This window comes from Trachinotus anak, unplaced genomic scaffold (assembly GCF_046630095.1).
Source record: "Trachinotus anak isolate AG129_WGS33_773 ecotype Australia unplaced genomic scaffold, CSIRO_AGI_Tana_v1 ptg000003l, whole genome shotgun sequence".
Taxonomy (NCBI): domain Eukaryota; kingdom Metazoa; phylum Chordata; class Actinopteri; order Carangiformes; family Carangidae; genus Trachinotus; species Trachinotus anak.
Window position 1 is genome coordinate 16,818,689 of NW_027273854.1, and position 18,266 is coordinate 16,836,954.

General features: G+C 38.7%; 1 protein-coding gene across 3 annotated transcripts in view; it reads left to right on the top strand.

The window, feature by feature from the left end:
* Nucleotides 1-18,266, top strand: part of prkcbb (protein kinase C, beta b) — a 99,271-nt gene that overhangs the window by 15,649 nt on the left and 65,356 nt on the right. For all 3 annotated transcript variants that reach the window (XM_071474156.1, XM_071474153.1, XM_071474154.1), the window contains one exon: nt 17,602-17,684. In XM_071474156.1, the coding sequence (XP_071330257.1) occupies nt 17,602-17,684 (83 nt within the window). The remainder of the gene's footprint in view (nt 1-17,601; nt 17,685-18,266) is intronic.

The following is an 18,266-nucleotide window of genomic DNA, read 5'->3' on the forward strand; positions in this document are numbered from 1 at the left end:
AAGGATGACAAAAATTATTACTAAAGTTATTGCATTTTATCCCCAGTTTAACATGAATGTGTGTACCCTTCTTCATGGCAGTTCACTCAAAAACACAAATGTTGATCTCATGGTGCTAGAGGAAAGGTCAAAGGTAGATGTTGAGATATTTCACAGGATATGTGAAAACTGTGACCTGCCAGTAGTGCACAGTCATGAGATCAAGTCATTAGGATTCATCCTCTGGGCAACATGGATATGTGTTCTAGTTTTCATGGAAGTCCATAGAGTACTTGTTAAGGCATTTCACAAAAGATCATGGCTGGCCGACAGAGAAAATGACATTGCCGTGATGCTACCATGACTAAAAAGCAAGGATCTAGAGGATGAGACCTAATTCTTTGCCATCAACATATACAGTCCCTAAATCTGACATGTTTCCCATGTACAAGGAGGAGCTGAGGGAATAAATGCACACAACTAAACAATGAAATAAGATTTTACCCTTTTTAAATTGTAAGAATAATAGAAAATCAACGTGACAGTCAGTGTTCATATTGTGGTGGGCTGCCACAAATAAATCAATGTATAGGAAACACTGTACTTGTAATTTTGAAAGAAACCAGGAAGAAGAATATACTCATTACCTTCACTGTTCATGACAAAGTCAGCCTATAGCAATCATAGGCTGTCCTCATCAGAGACTGACAAGTGACCTCTTGTGATCTTGCAAATACTGACTGTCCTCTAAAGGCAGAAGTAGCCTCATGACATATTACCACTGTAAGTTTCACTAGTATTCACTACTATTGAGAAGGTAGTAGTGAAAGGTTGAGACATAGGAGATATAAAAGAGATATGTGTCTTTGTTGGTTTCTTTTATTCTTATGGGCAGTCTCCCTGACTCTAACCAAGCAGTTCTGGTTGCCTAAATGTACTGTAACTATAACCTAATCAGAGTGATGGCAGATCAGAAAACACTCATGAGTCTTTTTTGGAACAGTCATATAGGTCATTTTGAAAAGCACTTACAAAAGGCCTACTTAGTCATTTAGGTGATCGTCCTGCAGCTGACTAATGACTGGAAGCAACAGTCTCCTGCTTTATAGTGCACAGCTGTTTGTCAGATAACTACTCTTTAATAATGCTAAGATTGTGATATTACAAAATGTCAGACCGTTAGACCAGAATCATGTTGGCTGTTGACATTTTTGTGTGGTTGTAACACATTAATAGGTGCTAACTCACTGTGAAACTGTGTCAGTCCCAGAGAGTGCCATCGCCTACACTTAACACTGCCAATAGCTGCTTCCCTACAGCGCAGAGGGGACATGGTTCAATGTGCCTGTGGCTGGTAGATTGATGACCTCTACCAGCAGATAATACAACCTGCCACAGATACATTATAAATGCTCGTTTGAGTAGAATATCAAAGTTTTTGTGATGCAGCACAGACTCTAGGGTCTGTATTTCCGTGGTGGAACATATACATTGATATACAATATATAATCAACATCCCTGACGTTCTGTCAATACTCCAGTGCTACCAAGACACATTCCTGTCCTTTTATTCCACTGGCCATAAAAAGTTGTTGTCTGTAGCAAAGTCAGTGTGAATGATTAATAGCATTTACAACCCACTGCTTTGATCTCTGTCTTAAAGTTTTGTACCCAACAGACGAGAAGTTTTAGCATGGCTTCACCTGGTACAGGGATGCACGTGAGAGACTATCAAAACCAGAATATACAGTAAATATACAATGCATAAAATTAGTTGTGAATGCAGTATGCACTGTGTGTGTTTGCATGTGTAGATACAGTATTATCTGGAACTAGATGACAACTAGTAAAAAGCTTTTGAAAGCACCTTGTGGAAGTTTTTAATGAACCTACTAACATGAGCAAAATTAGGTTTGTGACGTTTAATATAGGTTGTGGTAAATTTAAATTTTCTCAACCATGATCCTGTGTTGTTTCCTGCAATTAAGATAACTCAGCTGAAAGTGATATTCATTCTGAGTTTAGAGTTAAATGTGAATGTTTTAAATTGCTGTGAAAATCACCTCCAAGTGAAGTAAATTATTAATTGTGCTCAGAAATGGCCACTATGCTAACATTCCCTTTAGCTGCTTCATGTGGTTCGAGATCATGGTTATGCTTGACTGATGCTGCACCCTCACCTTGTATCTTGGGATTATTTTTGTGATACCATTTTAGCATTATTCTTGAGTGCCATTACCTAAAATAAGAGAAAAAGTTGTGCAGTAGAGGCACCAGGTTTGTATAAATCTAGCCTCTGTAGAGTCAGTAAAGGTGTGTTTCAAACTTGGTGCCACCCACATTACACTCACCACAATCACATCACATGCCCCCTCTGCTTGTTTTTTCTTTAATTATTCACTTTCACTGCACTTTTCTCCTACATGATCACTGTCACAGGACCTTTGCACCGCTCTGTATTTGTTGTTTGTAATGAAGGCGATCTTCGAATTGAACCCGATCCATTGCACTCAGGGCAAATTGGTGTTGATGACGAGATGAGCTAAATGTCTAAAATGTGAATCATGGTGTGTAGGTGGGATGGCCCACCTGGATTACTAACTGCTGGGGCAGAGATGCTGCTGTGCTGCTGCTGTGGGTTTGAAAGTGTTCTTTGAAAAAAGCTGCAATCGTATGATGAGTTTGGTGCCAAACTGAGTATGAAACTATGATATAATTTCCAGGACAGGAGGTCAGATTCAGGGCTAAATATTGTGTAACAGTGACGTTGAAATCAAAATCATTTTTCTTCAAATTAGAAATCTGGTTGGTGGTGCGCTCCCTCTTTACTGAGGCATAAACAACCATATAGATCCCTACACTCAGAAATAAACGAGAGGAGCGCACCAGCTGAAGGGAAACCAGAATTTCAACATCATGGAAACAATAATACGACCTGTACCAACAGGAGACATACCGGACCTTTATTGTTGTGGTAACAATAGTAAACATGTGGATAAGGTTGTGGAATAGTCACAGTTTGGTTACGTTTTTGAAGAGACTGTAGTTCTTCATTAAAGTTAGGGAGCTTCATCGTCGTGGTCACAATAATAAACACGCAGTTAAGGTTGTGGAACAGTTATAGATAAAGGAAATGGCACTGACTATCGGCTGTGAACAGTGGTCACCTGTGTGAAAGGTTTTGTGGACCTTTCCATCCACCCCAACCTTCCCGACATGGACTGTCACTCTTTATGCAGTGTCATCTAACTTCATCCTTCACTCCCATCATACTTACTACAATAAAACAATGGTCTTAACAAGCTGCTTGCACAGATGACCACTGGGACTGCTTTTTACAAGAGGACAGTCTCAGCATAAAACGTCGTTGTTGATTTGTACAAAAATTAGAAGCACATTAACACTTTCCTCTTTGTTTTTAAAGGGGCTGTTTGTAAGTTTTGCTATTGCCACATAGCTAACAGGTCCAACTGTTGCTGCTCATTCAAAATCGGGGAAATTAATTTTGGGGGCTTTTTTTGGATCACTTAATGATGCTCCTAACCTACAAGCATCCCTTGCATGAGTGAAAACCATTTATTTCTTTACACATATGTTTCTGGACTTCAGAGGTCACTCTAACATTGGACTGTTTGGCCTATGTAGTGAATATCTGTCTATGTGTACATCTTCTTATGTAAATGTCAAAATCTAAGTCTAAATATGAGTAAACATAGTTTTCAAAGTTGCTCCATCTCTGTGTATTTGTCAATGCTGTGTGTATGTGTGTGTGTGTGTGTGAGGATGCTGTCTGTTGGAGACCAGCTAACTATGTCACTGTTGCTCCTGAGATACTTTAACCCATTCGTCTATAGATGGTAACCTAGCAACAGGGCCTCGAGCCGACAGAAGTGCAGTGATCCCAGACCTCTTCTTCTGCCTGTTCCTCTGTCTTTTTGACTTTCTTCATTTGACTTCTCCATTTGCATTGTTCCCTTCACACATCTCTTGCCTCTTCCTTCTCTCTTCCTCCTCTCTTTCTCTCTCCTCCACTTTAACTCCCCATTAGTTTCCTTTTATTGTTTCCTGTCTATCTCTTTGTCAGTTTCTAAACACAATAATGTTGTGTTTGTGATGTTATCTGCTTATTCAAACATCATCAATGTACATTATCTTCACTGTGACATCATTTTCCTCCATTTCTTCTTTGTAGATGAATATAACCACCCTCCATAATCATAATGGTATATTTATATTTAATTTGTAGTTGAATTTGAAACAATGACTGAAGGAGGGACAGGACAAGGGATATTCAAGTGTCTATCACTGAGTCGTCTGTTTGTGGTCTTGTCTGTCATAGTTACTAGATTAGTTTATTAAATATGTTTATGTGCATGTTTGTGTGTCTGCACATATAAAGAACATAACAGGCAGCACTGGTCTGTTGCCAAGCACTGAGTGAGTTGTTGTAGACCGTGTCCTGCCTTGCCCTCCAGCACACACACACATAAGCTCTTGTGGTCTTTGTTAATGTTTTCTTTCTCCTATCAGCTTCAGACACGGGACACACACAGAGACACACACACACATACAATCTGGTTGGTTTATTGTATGTTACGCCCAAAACACTCCTGTGTTTTGTACAACTCTTTTGAACCATGCGTCTGGTGCAGTGACTGTTTTTTCCAGCGTTAAAATAGCAAAAGTGATATGGACACGCCCTAAACGCACTTCAGACCATGTGCACTGGATCGTTGAAATAGAGTCCAAGGTGTGTTAGATTTGATGCCTACAGTAATTATTCCCATTGAGACTGTGTGTGAGAATAAAGACATTGTTTAAAGAGTGACCTAAACCTAACCAAGTAGTTTTTGTGCCTAAACCTAACCAAACAGTGACAGTTCCATAAATTTAACTGTGTCCATTAATGTAACCATGACAGTGAAGGTCTGGTATACCTGCCACTGAAAAGGAGGGTGGGGACAAATGAACTATATCCTACACCTCTCTCATAAATTGAATTTCTATATTTGTCTGTGATTTAGTGTCCATTCTGAGTATCTTTCCAGAAGATAGAAGTCACATTATCAACATTTATTTTTCATTATGTAATGGATACTAACATCTTTACAACTTGTATTTAGTTCATTGTTTGGTATTCAAACCTGTTAGTCTCATCGGCTCTCTATCTGCAGCTCTCCACTCTCACCCCTCTGTCCTCTCTCTCCCACTCTCTCACTCATCCTCTTCATACCACCCCTCTCTCTCTCTCTCTCTCTCTCTCTCTCTCTCTCTCTCTCTCTCTCTCTCTCTCTCTCTCTCTCTGAATTAATGAGTAAATTGGTCGATTAGATAAAACGGCGTGTTGAGGATGATAACTGTACTCTTCAGCAAATGAAATTCCACGAACACTCACATGCACATAATGTAGGCATTCGAGCTTCATATTTCTTTAACTATACTTTCCTACCCTCAGTTATTTTCTTTCTGTCTGGCCCAAAACAGCAGGTAATGTTTGCGGGGGAGTAGAGAGAGAGAGAGAGAGAGAGAGAAAGAGAGAGAGAGAGGCAGTGAAGGGTGGAGGGAGTGAGGGAGAAGAATAGCTGATGTACAGGAGATTACAGGGTTTTTGTGTATGTGTGTGTGTGTGTGTGTTGGCTGGACATGTTCAGCAGTTGCCTGTTTAGGTCATCTTGTGGAGGTAGATGTACTTCTGCATTGAGAGGAAACTAAGAGCCCTCCACACACACACACACACACTCACACAGAAATAGAAGAGAGGAGACGGCGTTGTTTTGTGAATATTCAAATAAATACTTTCAATTAAGTATCTTTAGGTCTATTCTTTTGTTGGTCAGACAACACAGTGCTATTCAAAGACGCCACTTTGAGCCCACTTGACATCCCGTGTCTGGTTAGATTCAAAGCGTTTCAATCATAATTTAGTTTAGTTGGTCCAACGCTTTGGTTCAGACATAAGGATCTCACCAACCACTGGACAGCTGGTCATGATATTTTGTACAGATATTCATGGTCCCCAGAGGATGAATTCCATTGGCTTTGGTGATCCCTGAAGTTTTCATCACTTTGATTTATTACCAAACATCAATGACATTGCTACATTACAAATGACATTACAAACGGTAACATTTAGCTCTATGTTCTACTGTGGCTATGTACAGCCTCACAGAGCTGCCAGCATGGCTGAAGACTTATTCAGTTTTTACTACTTTCTCACTTTGTATAGAGTAAAGAAGTATCAGGTTTTTTTTTTTTATGAATAACTGTCACACTAATCAATAATCATTGGTTACAGCCTTAGAAGCATTTAATGACTCCTCAGATTCAGAGGCCTTAACTGATCACTTAGACTAATTTAGACAGTTTTTTTTCTTTACAGCTGCCTGTGTTTAGATGTTTAACATTTTTTTGTTAAAGAAATTGTTTTTAGAAACCCATGTTTTTATTTCTCAAAGTTATATCTTCTACATCTTTCCTACATTTCACTAACTTATCATTTTGGTTCTGAAATGTAGGCATTATATTGACAAAAAAGGAAATCAAACAGTACCCTACTTGAACAATCATTAGTTTAGGTTGTAAGTTTAATTTGGAATAAAACAGAGACTTAACACTTTCTATCAATTTGCCCAAAAGCAAGGTGCCTAACATCCACACTGCAGTGGAGCAGTTCAGCTCTGTACACAGGTCCCAGGTCTGGAAGTCTGCAGCTGTACAAATGTAAATCAAAGTGTTGCTGACAAAAACTGTGTATACAACAAAATGAGAGAGAGATAGAAGGAGACTACGATGAAGAGAGAAAGTGATCAAGAGAAATGGGAAATAGAATTAAAGACAGAAAATAGACAGATGAACAAATTAGACAGAAAGTGGAATAGAAGGAGAGAAAGAGGGAGACAGGAGGGATCTGTCGGACAGAGATTGAGAGAAGGAGACAGAGTGAATGAAAGACAGTGAGAGGGTTGCAGTGAATGAGAGAGAGGGATATGGAGTGAATGAGAGAGAGGATAAGGGTGGAGGTGTTAGCTGGACCACATAAAATCATCTTGTGCCAGAATTTTTTCTCAGCACTGGCACAGAGCTGAAACTGAAATCAAACGGAGTGTGAAGCCAGCCAGACTGTAGTATCTCCTGAAAAGCCTGAATTTTATTGTTTTTGTCACCTGTTTTTTTTTTGTAATTGAGTGTAAAATAGTGCACCATAGGGAGGGATAACATACTGTGTCAACTGATACTCACAGGGGATGAACAGGTCTAGCACTGTTAGAAAGTATCCTCTTAGTCTTAGTCAAGCCTGTTGATATTTTATATGTGATTAGCTATCACCAGTCTGTCCGTTTAAGACAGTTCTTGGCTTGATGACAGTGCTTCTGTTCATGTGTCAGAAAATCATACTTTAATCTACACTCTTCCATGAGTCAAACCTGACCCGCATTAGAATTAGTAATAAATAGATTACATTGCGTCTTAATTTATATAATTTTGAACAAAATAATTATTTGAATTCCACACATGAATTTTTGAAGATTTATTGTTTCTCATCTTCAACATATTTTCACTGCTACATTCTTTTCAACTGACCCTGTTTGCTTCTCAATTGTGGCTTGGGTTGTGGATTTTTGCCACTCCTCACCTCTCTGTTGCTAAAGTTAAGTATTTCCAAGTTTTCAGTTTGCTCAGAGTGTAAATCAGTCTCTCTGCAGCCGAGTTGGGTTGTGAACTCTCCGCCATCATTACTGCATGGTTGTTGAATTATGTGCTTGTTTCAGCTTGAGCTACACTTCATTTTCAGTCAATGAAAGTGACATTGTGGGACGCCTCTTAAGGCCAGTGTGAGATGTCGTGGGGCAGACAGACACTGCTTTTTTTTTTCACAACTGAATCTTAATTTTCAAAATGGCGAGAGGACTGCACTCACAAGGTGCTTTTCTAGTCTTTTCAACCACTAAAAGCGCTTTACAATAGAAGCCACATTCAGAACACACTCACATATAGTGCTTTTCTACCACCTTCCCACACTGTTGATACATTGGGGGCAATTAGGGGTTCAGTATTTTGCCCAAATACACTAAGGAATCGAACCAGCAACCATCCAATTAGTGGACCTCCTGAGCTACAGCTTCTCATGTGTGGACAAACAATCCTGATGATGACACTGATAATCTAGTGAAAGCCTGGGCTTGTCCTAAGCTAAGTGGTTACGTCAACACAGCCACAACAACTACAGTAGTAGATAACTGTCACTTAGCGATTAGGACAGCTAGTAGGCTAATATGACTCTAAGAGCAGATGCTATTTACTGTAGTTTTAATCAGATTATCTAAAGCAGTTAACAAGTTAGTGATGGTACTTATTTTCTGAAATAGCAAACAATCCAGACAATATATGAACATATCAAATGTAAAATAGTCTTGCTGTGTAAAATAGCATCGTTGAGGGGTAATTCTACACTATGCCGAAATAACTGACATGGATGAAAAGTATGAAATACATAGAGATAGATTTGGAAAGTTAGGCTACTGATACAAAAACTTTATCTTCTGAAAAAGAGTATGAGGAATTTTTAAGGAATATGTGGATTAGGCTATGACAAGCTGAAATAATTCTCTGCAAAAAAAAAAGAAAATGAAATGAAAAAAAGACTAGCTATCATCGAGGCATAGATAGCTCCACTGCAAAACCAGCCACAAACAGTGCATGTCAGCTTTCAGTGTAACACTTTTACTGTGTGTCCTGGGAAGAATGAAAGGAAATGACCAAGTGTCTCTCTGTGCTGTGTTCTGGGTGAGTCTGAAATTAAAAACACAGCAAGGCCACTTAAAGAACAGATGGACTCAGTCACACACAAAAACAAAACAAAGATGAATAGAATAGAGAAATGAACAGAATCGTTCAATAATCTCCAGTGCTTTTCATAAGAGCATGACAGATCTTTTGGAAACCTTTGCATCAAATAACTACAATTTAAAAGGGCACCTTTGTGAAAGTGTAATTGATCGTTTTGTTTTGTTTACACCTGTTTGTTACTTGTCTTACGATCATCACCTACAGGAGGTCACAGTTTGCCTGCCAAGTGAATTCCTCTGTGTTTTTCCCATAAAAAGACACACTGTAAAAACATGAAAAAAGATAGATGTAGAGATGGAGGAGGAGAATGGAGAAGAAGGGAGGATGGATTGATGGAAAGGAGAGAGAGAGAGAGAAAGAGGAGGAGTGATATGGGTGTGCTGACTCACTCTGACCCTTCTCCCTGCTTCACCAGTGGCATCATGGGTATTTATACATTGGCGTAGGCTGTTCAGCCCCCTTATATAAGTCCTTACACACACACACACACACACACACACACACACACACACACACACACACACACACAAACAGGGGGAGGTGCCCAAGGTGAATGGCATGTTTTGTTCAGATTATTGACTTTCTTCCTCTTCCTTTGTCTTCTTTATCATCTTCCTGTGTTCCTCCTGTTGCATCGGCTTCTTCTTTGAGTCTTCCACCACGCTCATCAGGATGTTCCTTCTTCATTCAGACAGTAGGAAGAAACAGAAACTACCACAGTAGTCTGGCTTTCCATGCTGTCTGCCAGGCCATAGTCAGAGAGACGTTGTGTAGTCAAGTCAGTGAACCCAGTCAGTCAGTATAGCAGACAGTGTGAAAATCAGATCAGTCATTTATTGCCTCAATTAGCAAGCAAACAACTTCTAATGTCAGTCATAAAGTAACCAGGCTTTCACATCAAATGTACCTGTGCAACGCTGCACAGAGCAAGTCCATTAATCTCAATGGACTCCATTGTGTGCACGGTCTCGATTTTCAACAGGTTTTGTGTCCAAAATCCATCTCATATTGTGTCGTTGTAATGGAGAAATCAAATGAGAAGCTGGAGGAGACTCCCACATCATTTACATCTCCTGTTTGGGAGCATTATGGCTTCTCAGTTACTTATAGAAACATTAGACAAGGTGATCAGATTCAAACTGTGTTGATACTGGTAAAGCCAAGCCAGATGAAAATAGTTACATCAAACATGTTCACTCATTTGTGACACCATCCGTTGGCTGTGTAATACTAAAACAAGGCTGAAGCAGATTATGACTATTTCTTTCCACAGTAAGTACATTTTCATCTGTGTATTTTAATGCACATTTTCAATTTGAGTTACAACACTGGAAATTAAAAAAGTTCAAATATCACAAAGACATTTTTATATTTGACTGAGGTGCAAAAGTATCTGTATCGAAATAAACAAAATGCAACACAGTGCAATGAACAGACAGTAAATAAATCATGACATACATGAACAACAACATACAATGTTCCTTGTCACATTCCTCAAATTAAGACAAAAAAAAATGAATTCCATATTTCTGTTATGTCTCCACTGTTTTCCACAGTTTGAGGTTTGACTGGCACTATTTTAATTATGTCATCTTGATGTGTTCTCTTCTGCAGTGCTTTAATGGCAGCCAGCTGGAGCTTTAGCGGCACCAGTTGTTTGTCTCAAAGCACGCAACTCTTAATATTCGTTAGTTTGAGCAGCCTCTGGTAATGGCAAATGCTGTGTTAATTGCATGTTAATTGAATGTGCAGTTGTTTGTGATCCTATCACAATGTTGACACCTAAGTGCAGTCACTGTTGTTTTGAGGTCTGGAACATTCAATCATATGTTGCCTTGGAGTGTAACTGATGTGTAACTGATGTGACTAGTTGGATTTTGGCAGACATCGTCCAGGCAGCCACTGAGATGTGATTCAAATAGTAAGATATAGTGAGTCCATTAGTCATTGTTTTTTTTTTATTTCATGCAGACAGTCACTGGCCAAACAATTAGACACTCAGTAACAGCAGGTATTCAACCAGGGAACACAGTGTGTCTGTGTGTGTATAAGAAATACTATAGGTGATGTGCTACTACAGCTATAGATTAATAAACATGACTAACAAGATGGCTCTGTGTTGTAGCATGCAACCTGGCTGCTGAATCTGGGACATCACTGTACAGCATGTCACTGCTTCTCACATGCACAGACAAACGCACACACATTGGCAGCTCATTAGAGGAAAAGGCTGCGTACAACATTGTGTGTGTTCTGCCAACATTTCTTAAACAGAATATACTGGAACAAGGAGGAGAGGAGAGGAGAGGAGAAGAGAAGAGAAGAGAGGAGAGGAGAGATTTGAAGGAAAGGAGTAGAGTTGGGGAAAAGAAGATGAGGAAATGAAAGGGAGGGGTTGAAAGAGAGAATAAACTAAATATAACTGCAGTATAACTTAATGACATTTTCTAAGATGTTTGCAGTTCAGTGCTTTTTAAATTTTGAGTAAACCATTTGCTTTGGAGAAAACTAACATGTACCTAGTATAAGATGGTAGACTGTTACTGTACTTACTTACTTACTGTAATATAGAAGGTAGCCCCTGTGTCTGTTTGAACCACCCCCTTTCTTCACACAGTATTGATATAGCGAGAGCCTGATGGGATATTGATTGACAACCTGTTGTTACATAATGATGTCATGTGACTGTTCGGGAGGTGTCGAGGCAACACGGGACACTTCAAAGAGACAGAGCTGGCAAAACCGGTTCCAATTAGTAGTCACGTTTGTGTGTTTGAGTATGTGTATGTGAGGAAGAGAAGTTGCACTGCACGTGAAGTGTTGTGGGTTTGAGATACACAAAAGCCACATATGAGTTGTATAACTGCTCCACTGCACCAAACGATGATTTTCTAAATCACTAGTTTTTGATGAAAGGGCTTTAGTTTTATATTCAAGTAATACCATATTGTTTAAGTATCAGTGTTGCACATGATTTTTTTGAGCATGCATCAGTTAATTTTCTGAATAAGGATTAGATTAAGAATTAAACATCCTTAAAAGTAGTTGGTGAATCATATCACCAGGGCTGCAACTAATAATTGTTTTCGTTATAGATTAATATGTTAATTATTCTCTTGATTAAAAATATTGAAAGATGCTCATTATCATTTTGCAGAGCCTGGGTGCTGCTTTTAAATTTTTAGCTTTCTCTGTCCAAAACTAAAGATACTTGTTTTATTGTGTATCACAAAGAAATGCAGCAAATCCTCACATTCAAGAGGCTAGAACCAGGCAAAGGTAAGAAGAGACTCACGTGGATGGCTGAAGTGACTTTGCGTGCAGTGGCATGTCCTCTCCTGGGAAAGGCACTTGAAAAACATTGTTTTTGGGACAACTTCCAAACATGTACACACTTGCATAGCAGTAACACAGGTCACAAAATTACAGAGAAAGAGAGAAACTGAAGTTAAACACACTAAGTCCCCAGTAAAACAGGTTTTAGCTGCAAGCATTATACAAAATCAGTTGAACAGTAAGGCTGATTATTGGTGAATTCTTGTTAATGGGCTGTATAGCAGCGTAACCAAGTTGAGAGTAATAATAGTAGCTCCTTTTTGGCTGAGGAAGCGTTATGTAACCTATCACTCAGCCAGGTTTACAGGTAGACTCTACAGGTGCATTACATGGCTGCTTACCTCTGTTTACACAGTCACAGTGATGAAACAGATGATGAGAGAGGGAGAGATAGAGGCAAGAAAGAAAAAGAGACAGGTGGGCAGAGAAAGAAATGACAAAGAGAGAGAGATGTGGAAAAACAAACTCTGCTAATATGGGGGGGTCCATGCAGGGAACAACTCCTAACTGGAAGGAAACCAGTTTGATGGTGGTTGATGAAGCATTGATGCTTTTTTCTTGTTTTCACTAAGGACCACACCATGATGTAAAAATAATTGTTTTTTGAAAATGAAACGTGTTAGTAACAGGCAGATGGGAATGGAGGCGCAGGATGAAGGCTGTGGTATGGTGAGAGCTTCAGGAACGATCTGTCATGGCTTCTGGGCTCAGCAGACCCCAGGGGACCCTGTGAGAGATGATAGACAGAGAGAGACAAAAAGAGGGAGGGAGGGTGGGGCACGGAAAATGAGAAGAAACTGGCATGCATGGCAGAATGCTGTTTATAGACAGGAAGAGGGGGGGTTTGAGGTGTGGTCCTGCTCCTCATCTTCAGCCGAATTATCACTCAAAATGATGTAGTGGTAAAACTTTGCCAGGATACCACAGTAGATAGATTTTTGGAAAAAAAAGATAACTGTTCGGTTGAGCAGAAGATACAGATTATGAAGAGAGCTCAAACTCTTAATAGTGACACTCCACTTCATTTCAGGTGAAAATACTGTTGTTTTTCTTCCACTATATTTATCTGACAGCTATAGTTATACTTACTTCAGATAAAGAAAATAAAGCTTTAACCATATCCTTCCCAATATTTTTCCTTTTGTCAAAAAATCAGGCCCCTCTCCACATGTTTCATTCTAATAGTTGAGTTAAAATTTTAGCAAAATAAGCTGAAAACAGAATTATGTATCAAAACTGTATTTCTCCTTTTCTACCCCATTAATCATGTCAAGATGCTTTATATCGGCTCTTGTCACCTTCTGGAGGGGCATATCCCTCAGGTTTGGACACACTGGAGCCTACCAAACAAGGTACCAAACTGTGCATAAACCAGAGCCAGTATATTCTGATCCTTTAAGCACATTCAGTTAATACTTCTGTAGTTTTAGTACAGTAGGATTTTGGATAAAGGACATTTACGTGTGGGTGGATGAGCAATTTTTTTTACTGTTGTATATTACCTAAAATTAATTAAAATCATCTGAATATGTCATAAATGGTGCTATCATATTATAAATACAATACTTTATTTTTCATTAAACTTTCCAGCAGCGTGTGAAATTGTTAAAAGTAGCACCATCTCAACTGAATGCCACATTAAACACACTAAAATGCTGCCATTAATGCAGCACTGATAATAATACAAATGATGATATATAATAACAAAACATTTTACTGACAGAACTTGTTTATTGTTATACTTCCACCACTGTTCTTGATGAAACACAAATATACTTAGCTGGACACAACAACCACCCTCACTAGGTGAAATGGATGTTGAAGCTTAAAAATTGGTTTGAAAGTTGCTCAAACAACCTTTTTTCTGCTCAACCAGAAAACTGCCCTGAGCTGCCACCTCTGAATTGGTGCTTTTTAAACTCACAGCCAATCAAACATCTGCCTCATGTATCCCAGCAGCACTTCTGTCTGTGTTTTTAGATTTTTCCCACAGCCCTCTGTAAGATTGACGAGTAAGTCCGGCTTTGTGAGTTTGGATTATGTCACCTGTCTTTTTGAATTTCTAAATAAGTGTGTAGTGTCAGCTGAACAGATGTATAAGCGGGTGAAAAATGGGATGTTGGTTAAAGTGAGAAAATGTGGGCACACTTCATCTCTGGCAAGGTATATTTTTGTAAAACGGTATTGTTTGTTTTGGCCCAAGGGTCTTATCGTTAGAGACATTACAGACAGATGTGTGTGTGTCGTTGCGTGTGTGTGTGTGTGTGTGTGTGTGTGTGTGTGTGTGTGTGTTTTGGTTAGGGATTTGGCATTAGCAATACTCCAAAAGAGCAGTTGCCTTGAAGCAATATGTGCACATGGGTCTCACCATATCAATCTCTAACTCTATCTCTATCCCTCCCCCCTCACTCTGTGTATTCAATCTGTGATATCATGGGAATGAGTGGGTGGTGTGTGTGTGTGTGTGTGTGTGTGTGTGTGTGTGTGTGTGTGTGTGTGTGTGTGGTATCATCACGGTGAGTGGGTAGTGTGAGGATATTGCGTGGGAGTGAAGTACCATTGAAGTGAACATGATTTTCATGTGTGTGTGAGAGTTGGAGAGGAAGTCTTTGTATTAATTATAACACTATAGCTGTACATGTCACAGTAGAGGAGACCAAAATGTGAAAATATTATACTATCATTTTTTGAATGTGGTAAAATATAACTTTGTGATGTTTTACCAATCAGTAATCTGAACTTTAATATTAACATTACATCAGACAAAAGTGCAGAGAGAAAAAATATCAGTATGTGCTTATTTAAAACTGTGATTATGAAATTCCTTCATGCTTTTGTGACCTTACTTCCCTAACCGTTCAGTTATGAGTTCAGTTATGCAAATTCTTAATGTGCAGTAGTAATCATTCATTTTTAGTTAGTAGTTTTAAAGCTTGTGCCCTCTGTTAACAGAGTATATGTAATACATGATTCAGCTGCAGACCCTGTTTCTACTGGCTTCGTTTTAGCCTACTGAAGGTGTGAATTACCACATATTGCTCAGCAAAAGAACAAACGACTCTTTTGTACCAATTTATTTTTGAGCGTGAAACATACTGAGTCTGCACTGTAAGCATATTACCAAGTTAGATAGAGTGCAGATATCAGGCATCCATTTAAAGAACTGAGACATTGGCGGAAAATGTTAAGACTTTTACTTAAGCAATACTGCCAGCTAAAAAATATTCTGTTACAAGTAAAAGGCCTGCATTCATATTCATCTTTAAGCAAGCAGTATATAAAGTGAAAGTTATCAGTATTCAGTAGATTGGTCCATCTTATGTCAAATGATCATATATTATGTAATTATTATTTTATTATTATTATTGGTGATGGTTTACTGTGCAAACAAAATTTTCATGCTGTAGCTGACGGTCAGACTTCTATTTACTATTTTATGTACTGTAAGTGTCAAATATTTCCCTTGGATATGTTGTGGAGTAAAAGTATAGAATAGCTTAAAATGGAAATATTTTTTAAAAATTACCTTAAAATTGCACTTCAGTACTTGATTTAATGACCTTAGACATAATTTCAGTTTGAATAAAGTCTGTTGGCACTTTGACGTTTCCAACTAAAAATGAATTTCAGCACTCTGAGTTGGGTCAGTATTCTACAGGCAGTTTGATGGAATGAAAGAGTGAGAGTGAGGTTTTTCATATTTCCTGTCTGTAGCTGTATGTACAGTTATCACACCTCTCTAGGACTGCGACTTATGGTTGTTAAATTTTGTTGATGTTATTGATCAATCTGCAGATTATGGTGACTTGTTTTGTTTTCAGGATGTCAGAATGTTGTCTGTTTTGCCAAAATTCAAATATGTTAAACTCACTATCACACAACACAGAACCATATGTTTAGTCTTTTTACTTAAAAATGACTCAAATTACTCATTGATTAAAATATATATATATATACACACACACGCACGCACACACACGCACATACACACACACATTGCTCTGTAACCTGTTTTGGTTGCTGCTGTCATCAAAATCTTTGCTGCTTGGTAAATTTACAGCACTTTTTCCTCTCTCTCTCTCTCTCTCTCTCTCTCTCTCTCTCTCTCTCTCTCTCTCTCTCTCTCTCTCTCTCTCTCTCTCTCTCTCTCTCTCTCTCTATGTAATCACAAAGACTGTATGTGTGTGAGATATTTTTAGCCCCCTATGTTCGTCTTGCCTGTCAGTGGAGCTGACATTGATCAGGGTGGAGATGACAGGCTCGCTATGCATCGAAGCTGTCACATGTTTCTGCACCGCTGATTGTTACCAACCTGAGAAGAGCCATGTTACGCTTTTCATCTCGTGTAGATTCTCATTGTACAGCCTTTCTTTGAGCTCTCATGTGTGTTGATGTGTATATTTGTATTTGTGTTTATTTTAACAAATCTGTTTCAAGGGGCAAACTGTAAACAGGAAATTCTATTAAGAAAAAGTTATTTTTGGTACATTACATACTGTAAAATATGAAGTTACATTTTATATCACATTGTAGACATTTAGAAGATGCTCTTATCCACAGTGGCTGACAATGAGTCAGCGGAGCAGGAGTGACAATAAGAGTGTGTGGGTGTTAAGAGAGAAGCACGGCGTCCCTCTGTACATTTACCACTCCTAAAGCTTTTCATAGGTTAAGTAAGCGCTGTGTCTAACAGCTCAGAGACAGCAAAATAACTCAGCTTTCATCGAGCCTCAAAATCATTGTAATCTTTCTCGAACTTGACTTATACTTTTATGTTTATTTAAAACTGCGCTTTAACATTTGAAAGTTAAGTCTAAAAAAATCAGCTGGTAGTCCAGTGTGTATAGAAAGTCATTGTATGATGTAATGTACATATGAGTGGGATCATATTCAATATCACTATATATATGGTAAACACACTTCCACATATTCCAGATGTTATAGACTCTCTCCTCACAATATCCAGCTATGACCACCAGGTCTTATTTATACAGTTTATTGCAAATAATCTGATGTGTGATCAGGGTGGAGATGACAGCTAAGTCGGGCCACAGAAACAGCAGCTGAGCACAGTGATATTCATCAGTGTACTCGGCTGCTTGAGCCTAGTGGCCTAGTGGCCTAGTGTCACTATCAGACCAATGTACTTGGTCAGATACTAGTGCGTCATTCGTCGTGATTGTGGTATGAGTCTAACAAACAGGCCTGAAAAGTGCTCATTTAAAAAATAATGAATAAATGCCTTGAATACCTTGACTACATGTGCTCACTGGGCAAAGGTGAATAAAGAATTAGAGAGATTTTCTGAGTTTCTTAGATATTTGAGATTATTATTATTATATTTAGATGAATATTTGGTACAGAGAGATACAATGTGTAAAGATTTTTAATGAGGTGAATGACAATACATTTTTTCTCTCTTTTTCTTTGTCTTCACAGTGTGTTGTTTCGTGGTTCACAAACGTTGCCATGAGTTTGTCACTTTCTCCTGCCCAGGAGCTGATAAAGGACCTGCATCAGATGTGAGTACAAATAAATGAATCATTTTAACTCGAATGTTGTGTATGACTGTCAGAATGAATATTGAAAGACAGATGGAACAAGAGAGACATGGAAATTGCACAGACATTTCCAGCTCATGAGCCCCGATCACCTGTCACCACCAGTGTTACGGTTGAGCAGCCTCCATCTCTTTCTCTCTTCTCATTTTTCTTTTCCTGTCTTGACAGTTGTACTGTACCATCACACACTCACACACAAGAATTTGTCTAGTATTTACATTTGATACACATTCACACATGTACTGTTCTAAATAGCGGGGTCAGTCTTTGGAAAAAAAAAAAAATCAGTCTGAGACAGAATTTTATTGGTTTCTCTTCATAAAGCAAACTATAAAAGGCAAGATATTGATTCACCCATTGGTTCTAAAGTAGCACCCATCTTTTTCTAACGGCTGTCTAAGTTCACTCTTGTTACTCTCGTTTGCCCGCTCAGAGGTTTTATCCATTAGAAGACTTGAACTCTGATGTTCTCCTTATCTCCTCTCAATATCTTAAGCGTTAGAAAAACATCTGCACTCTACAACAACATCAGAAACATCTATA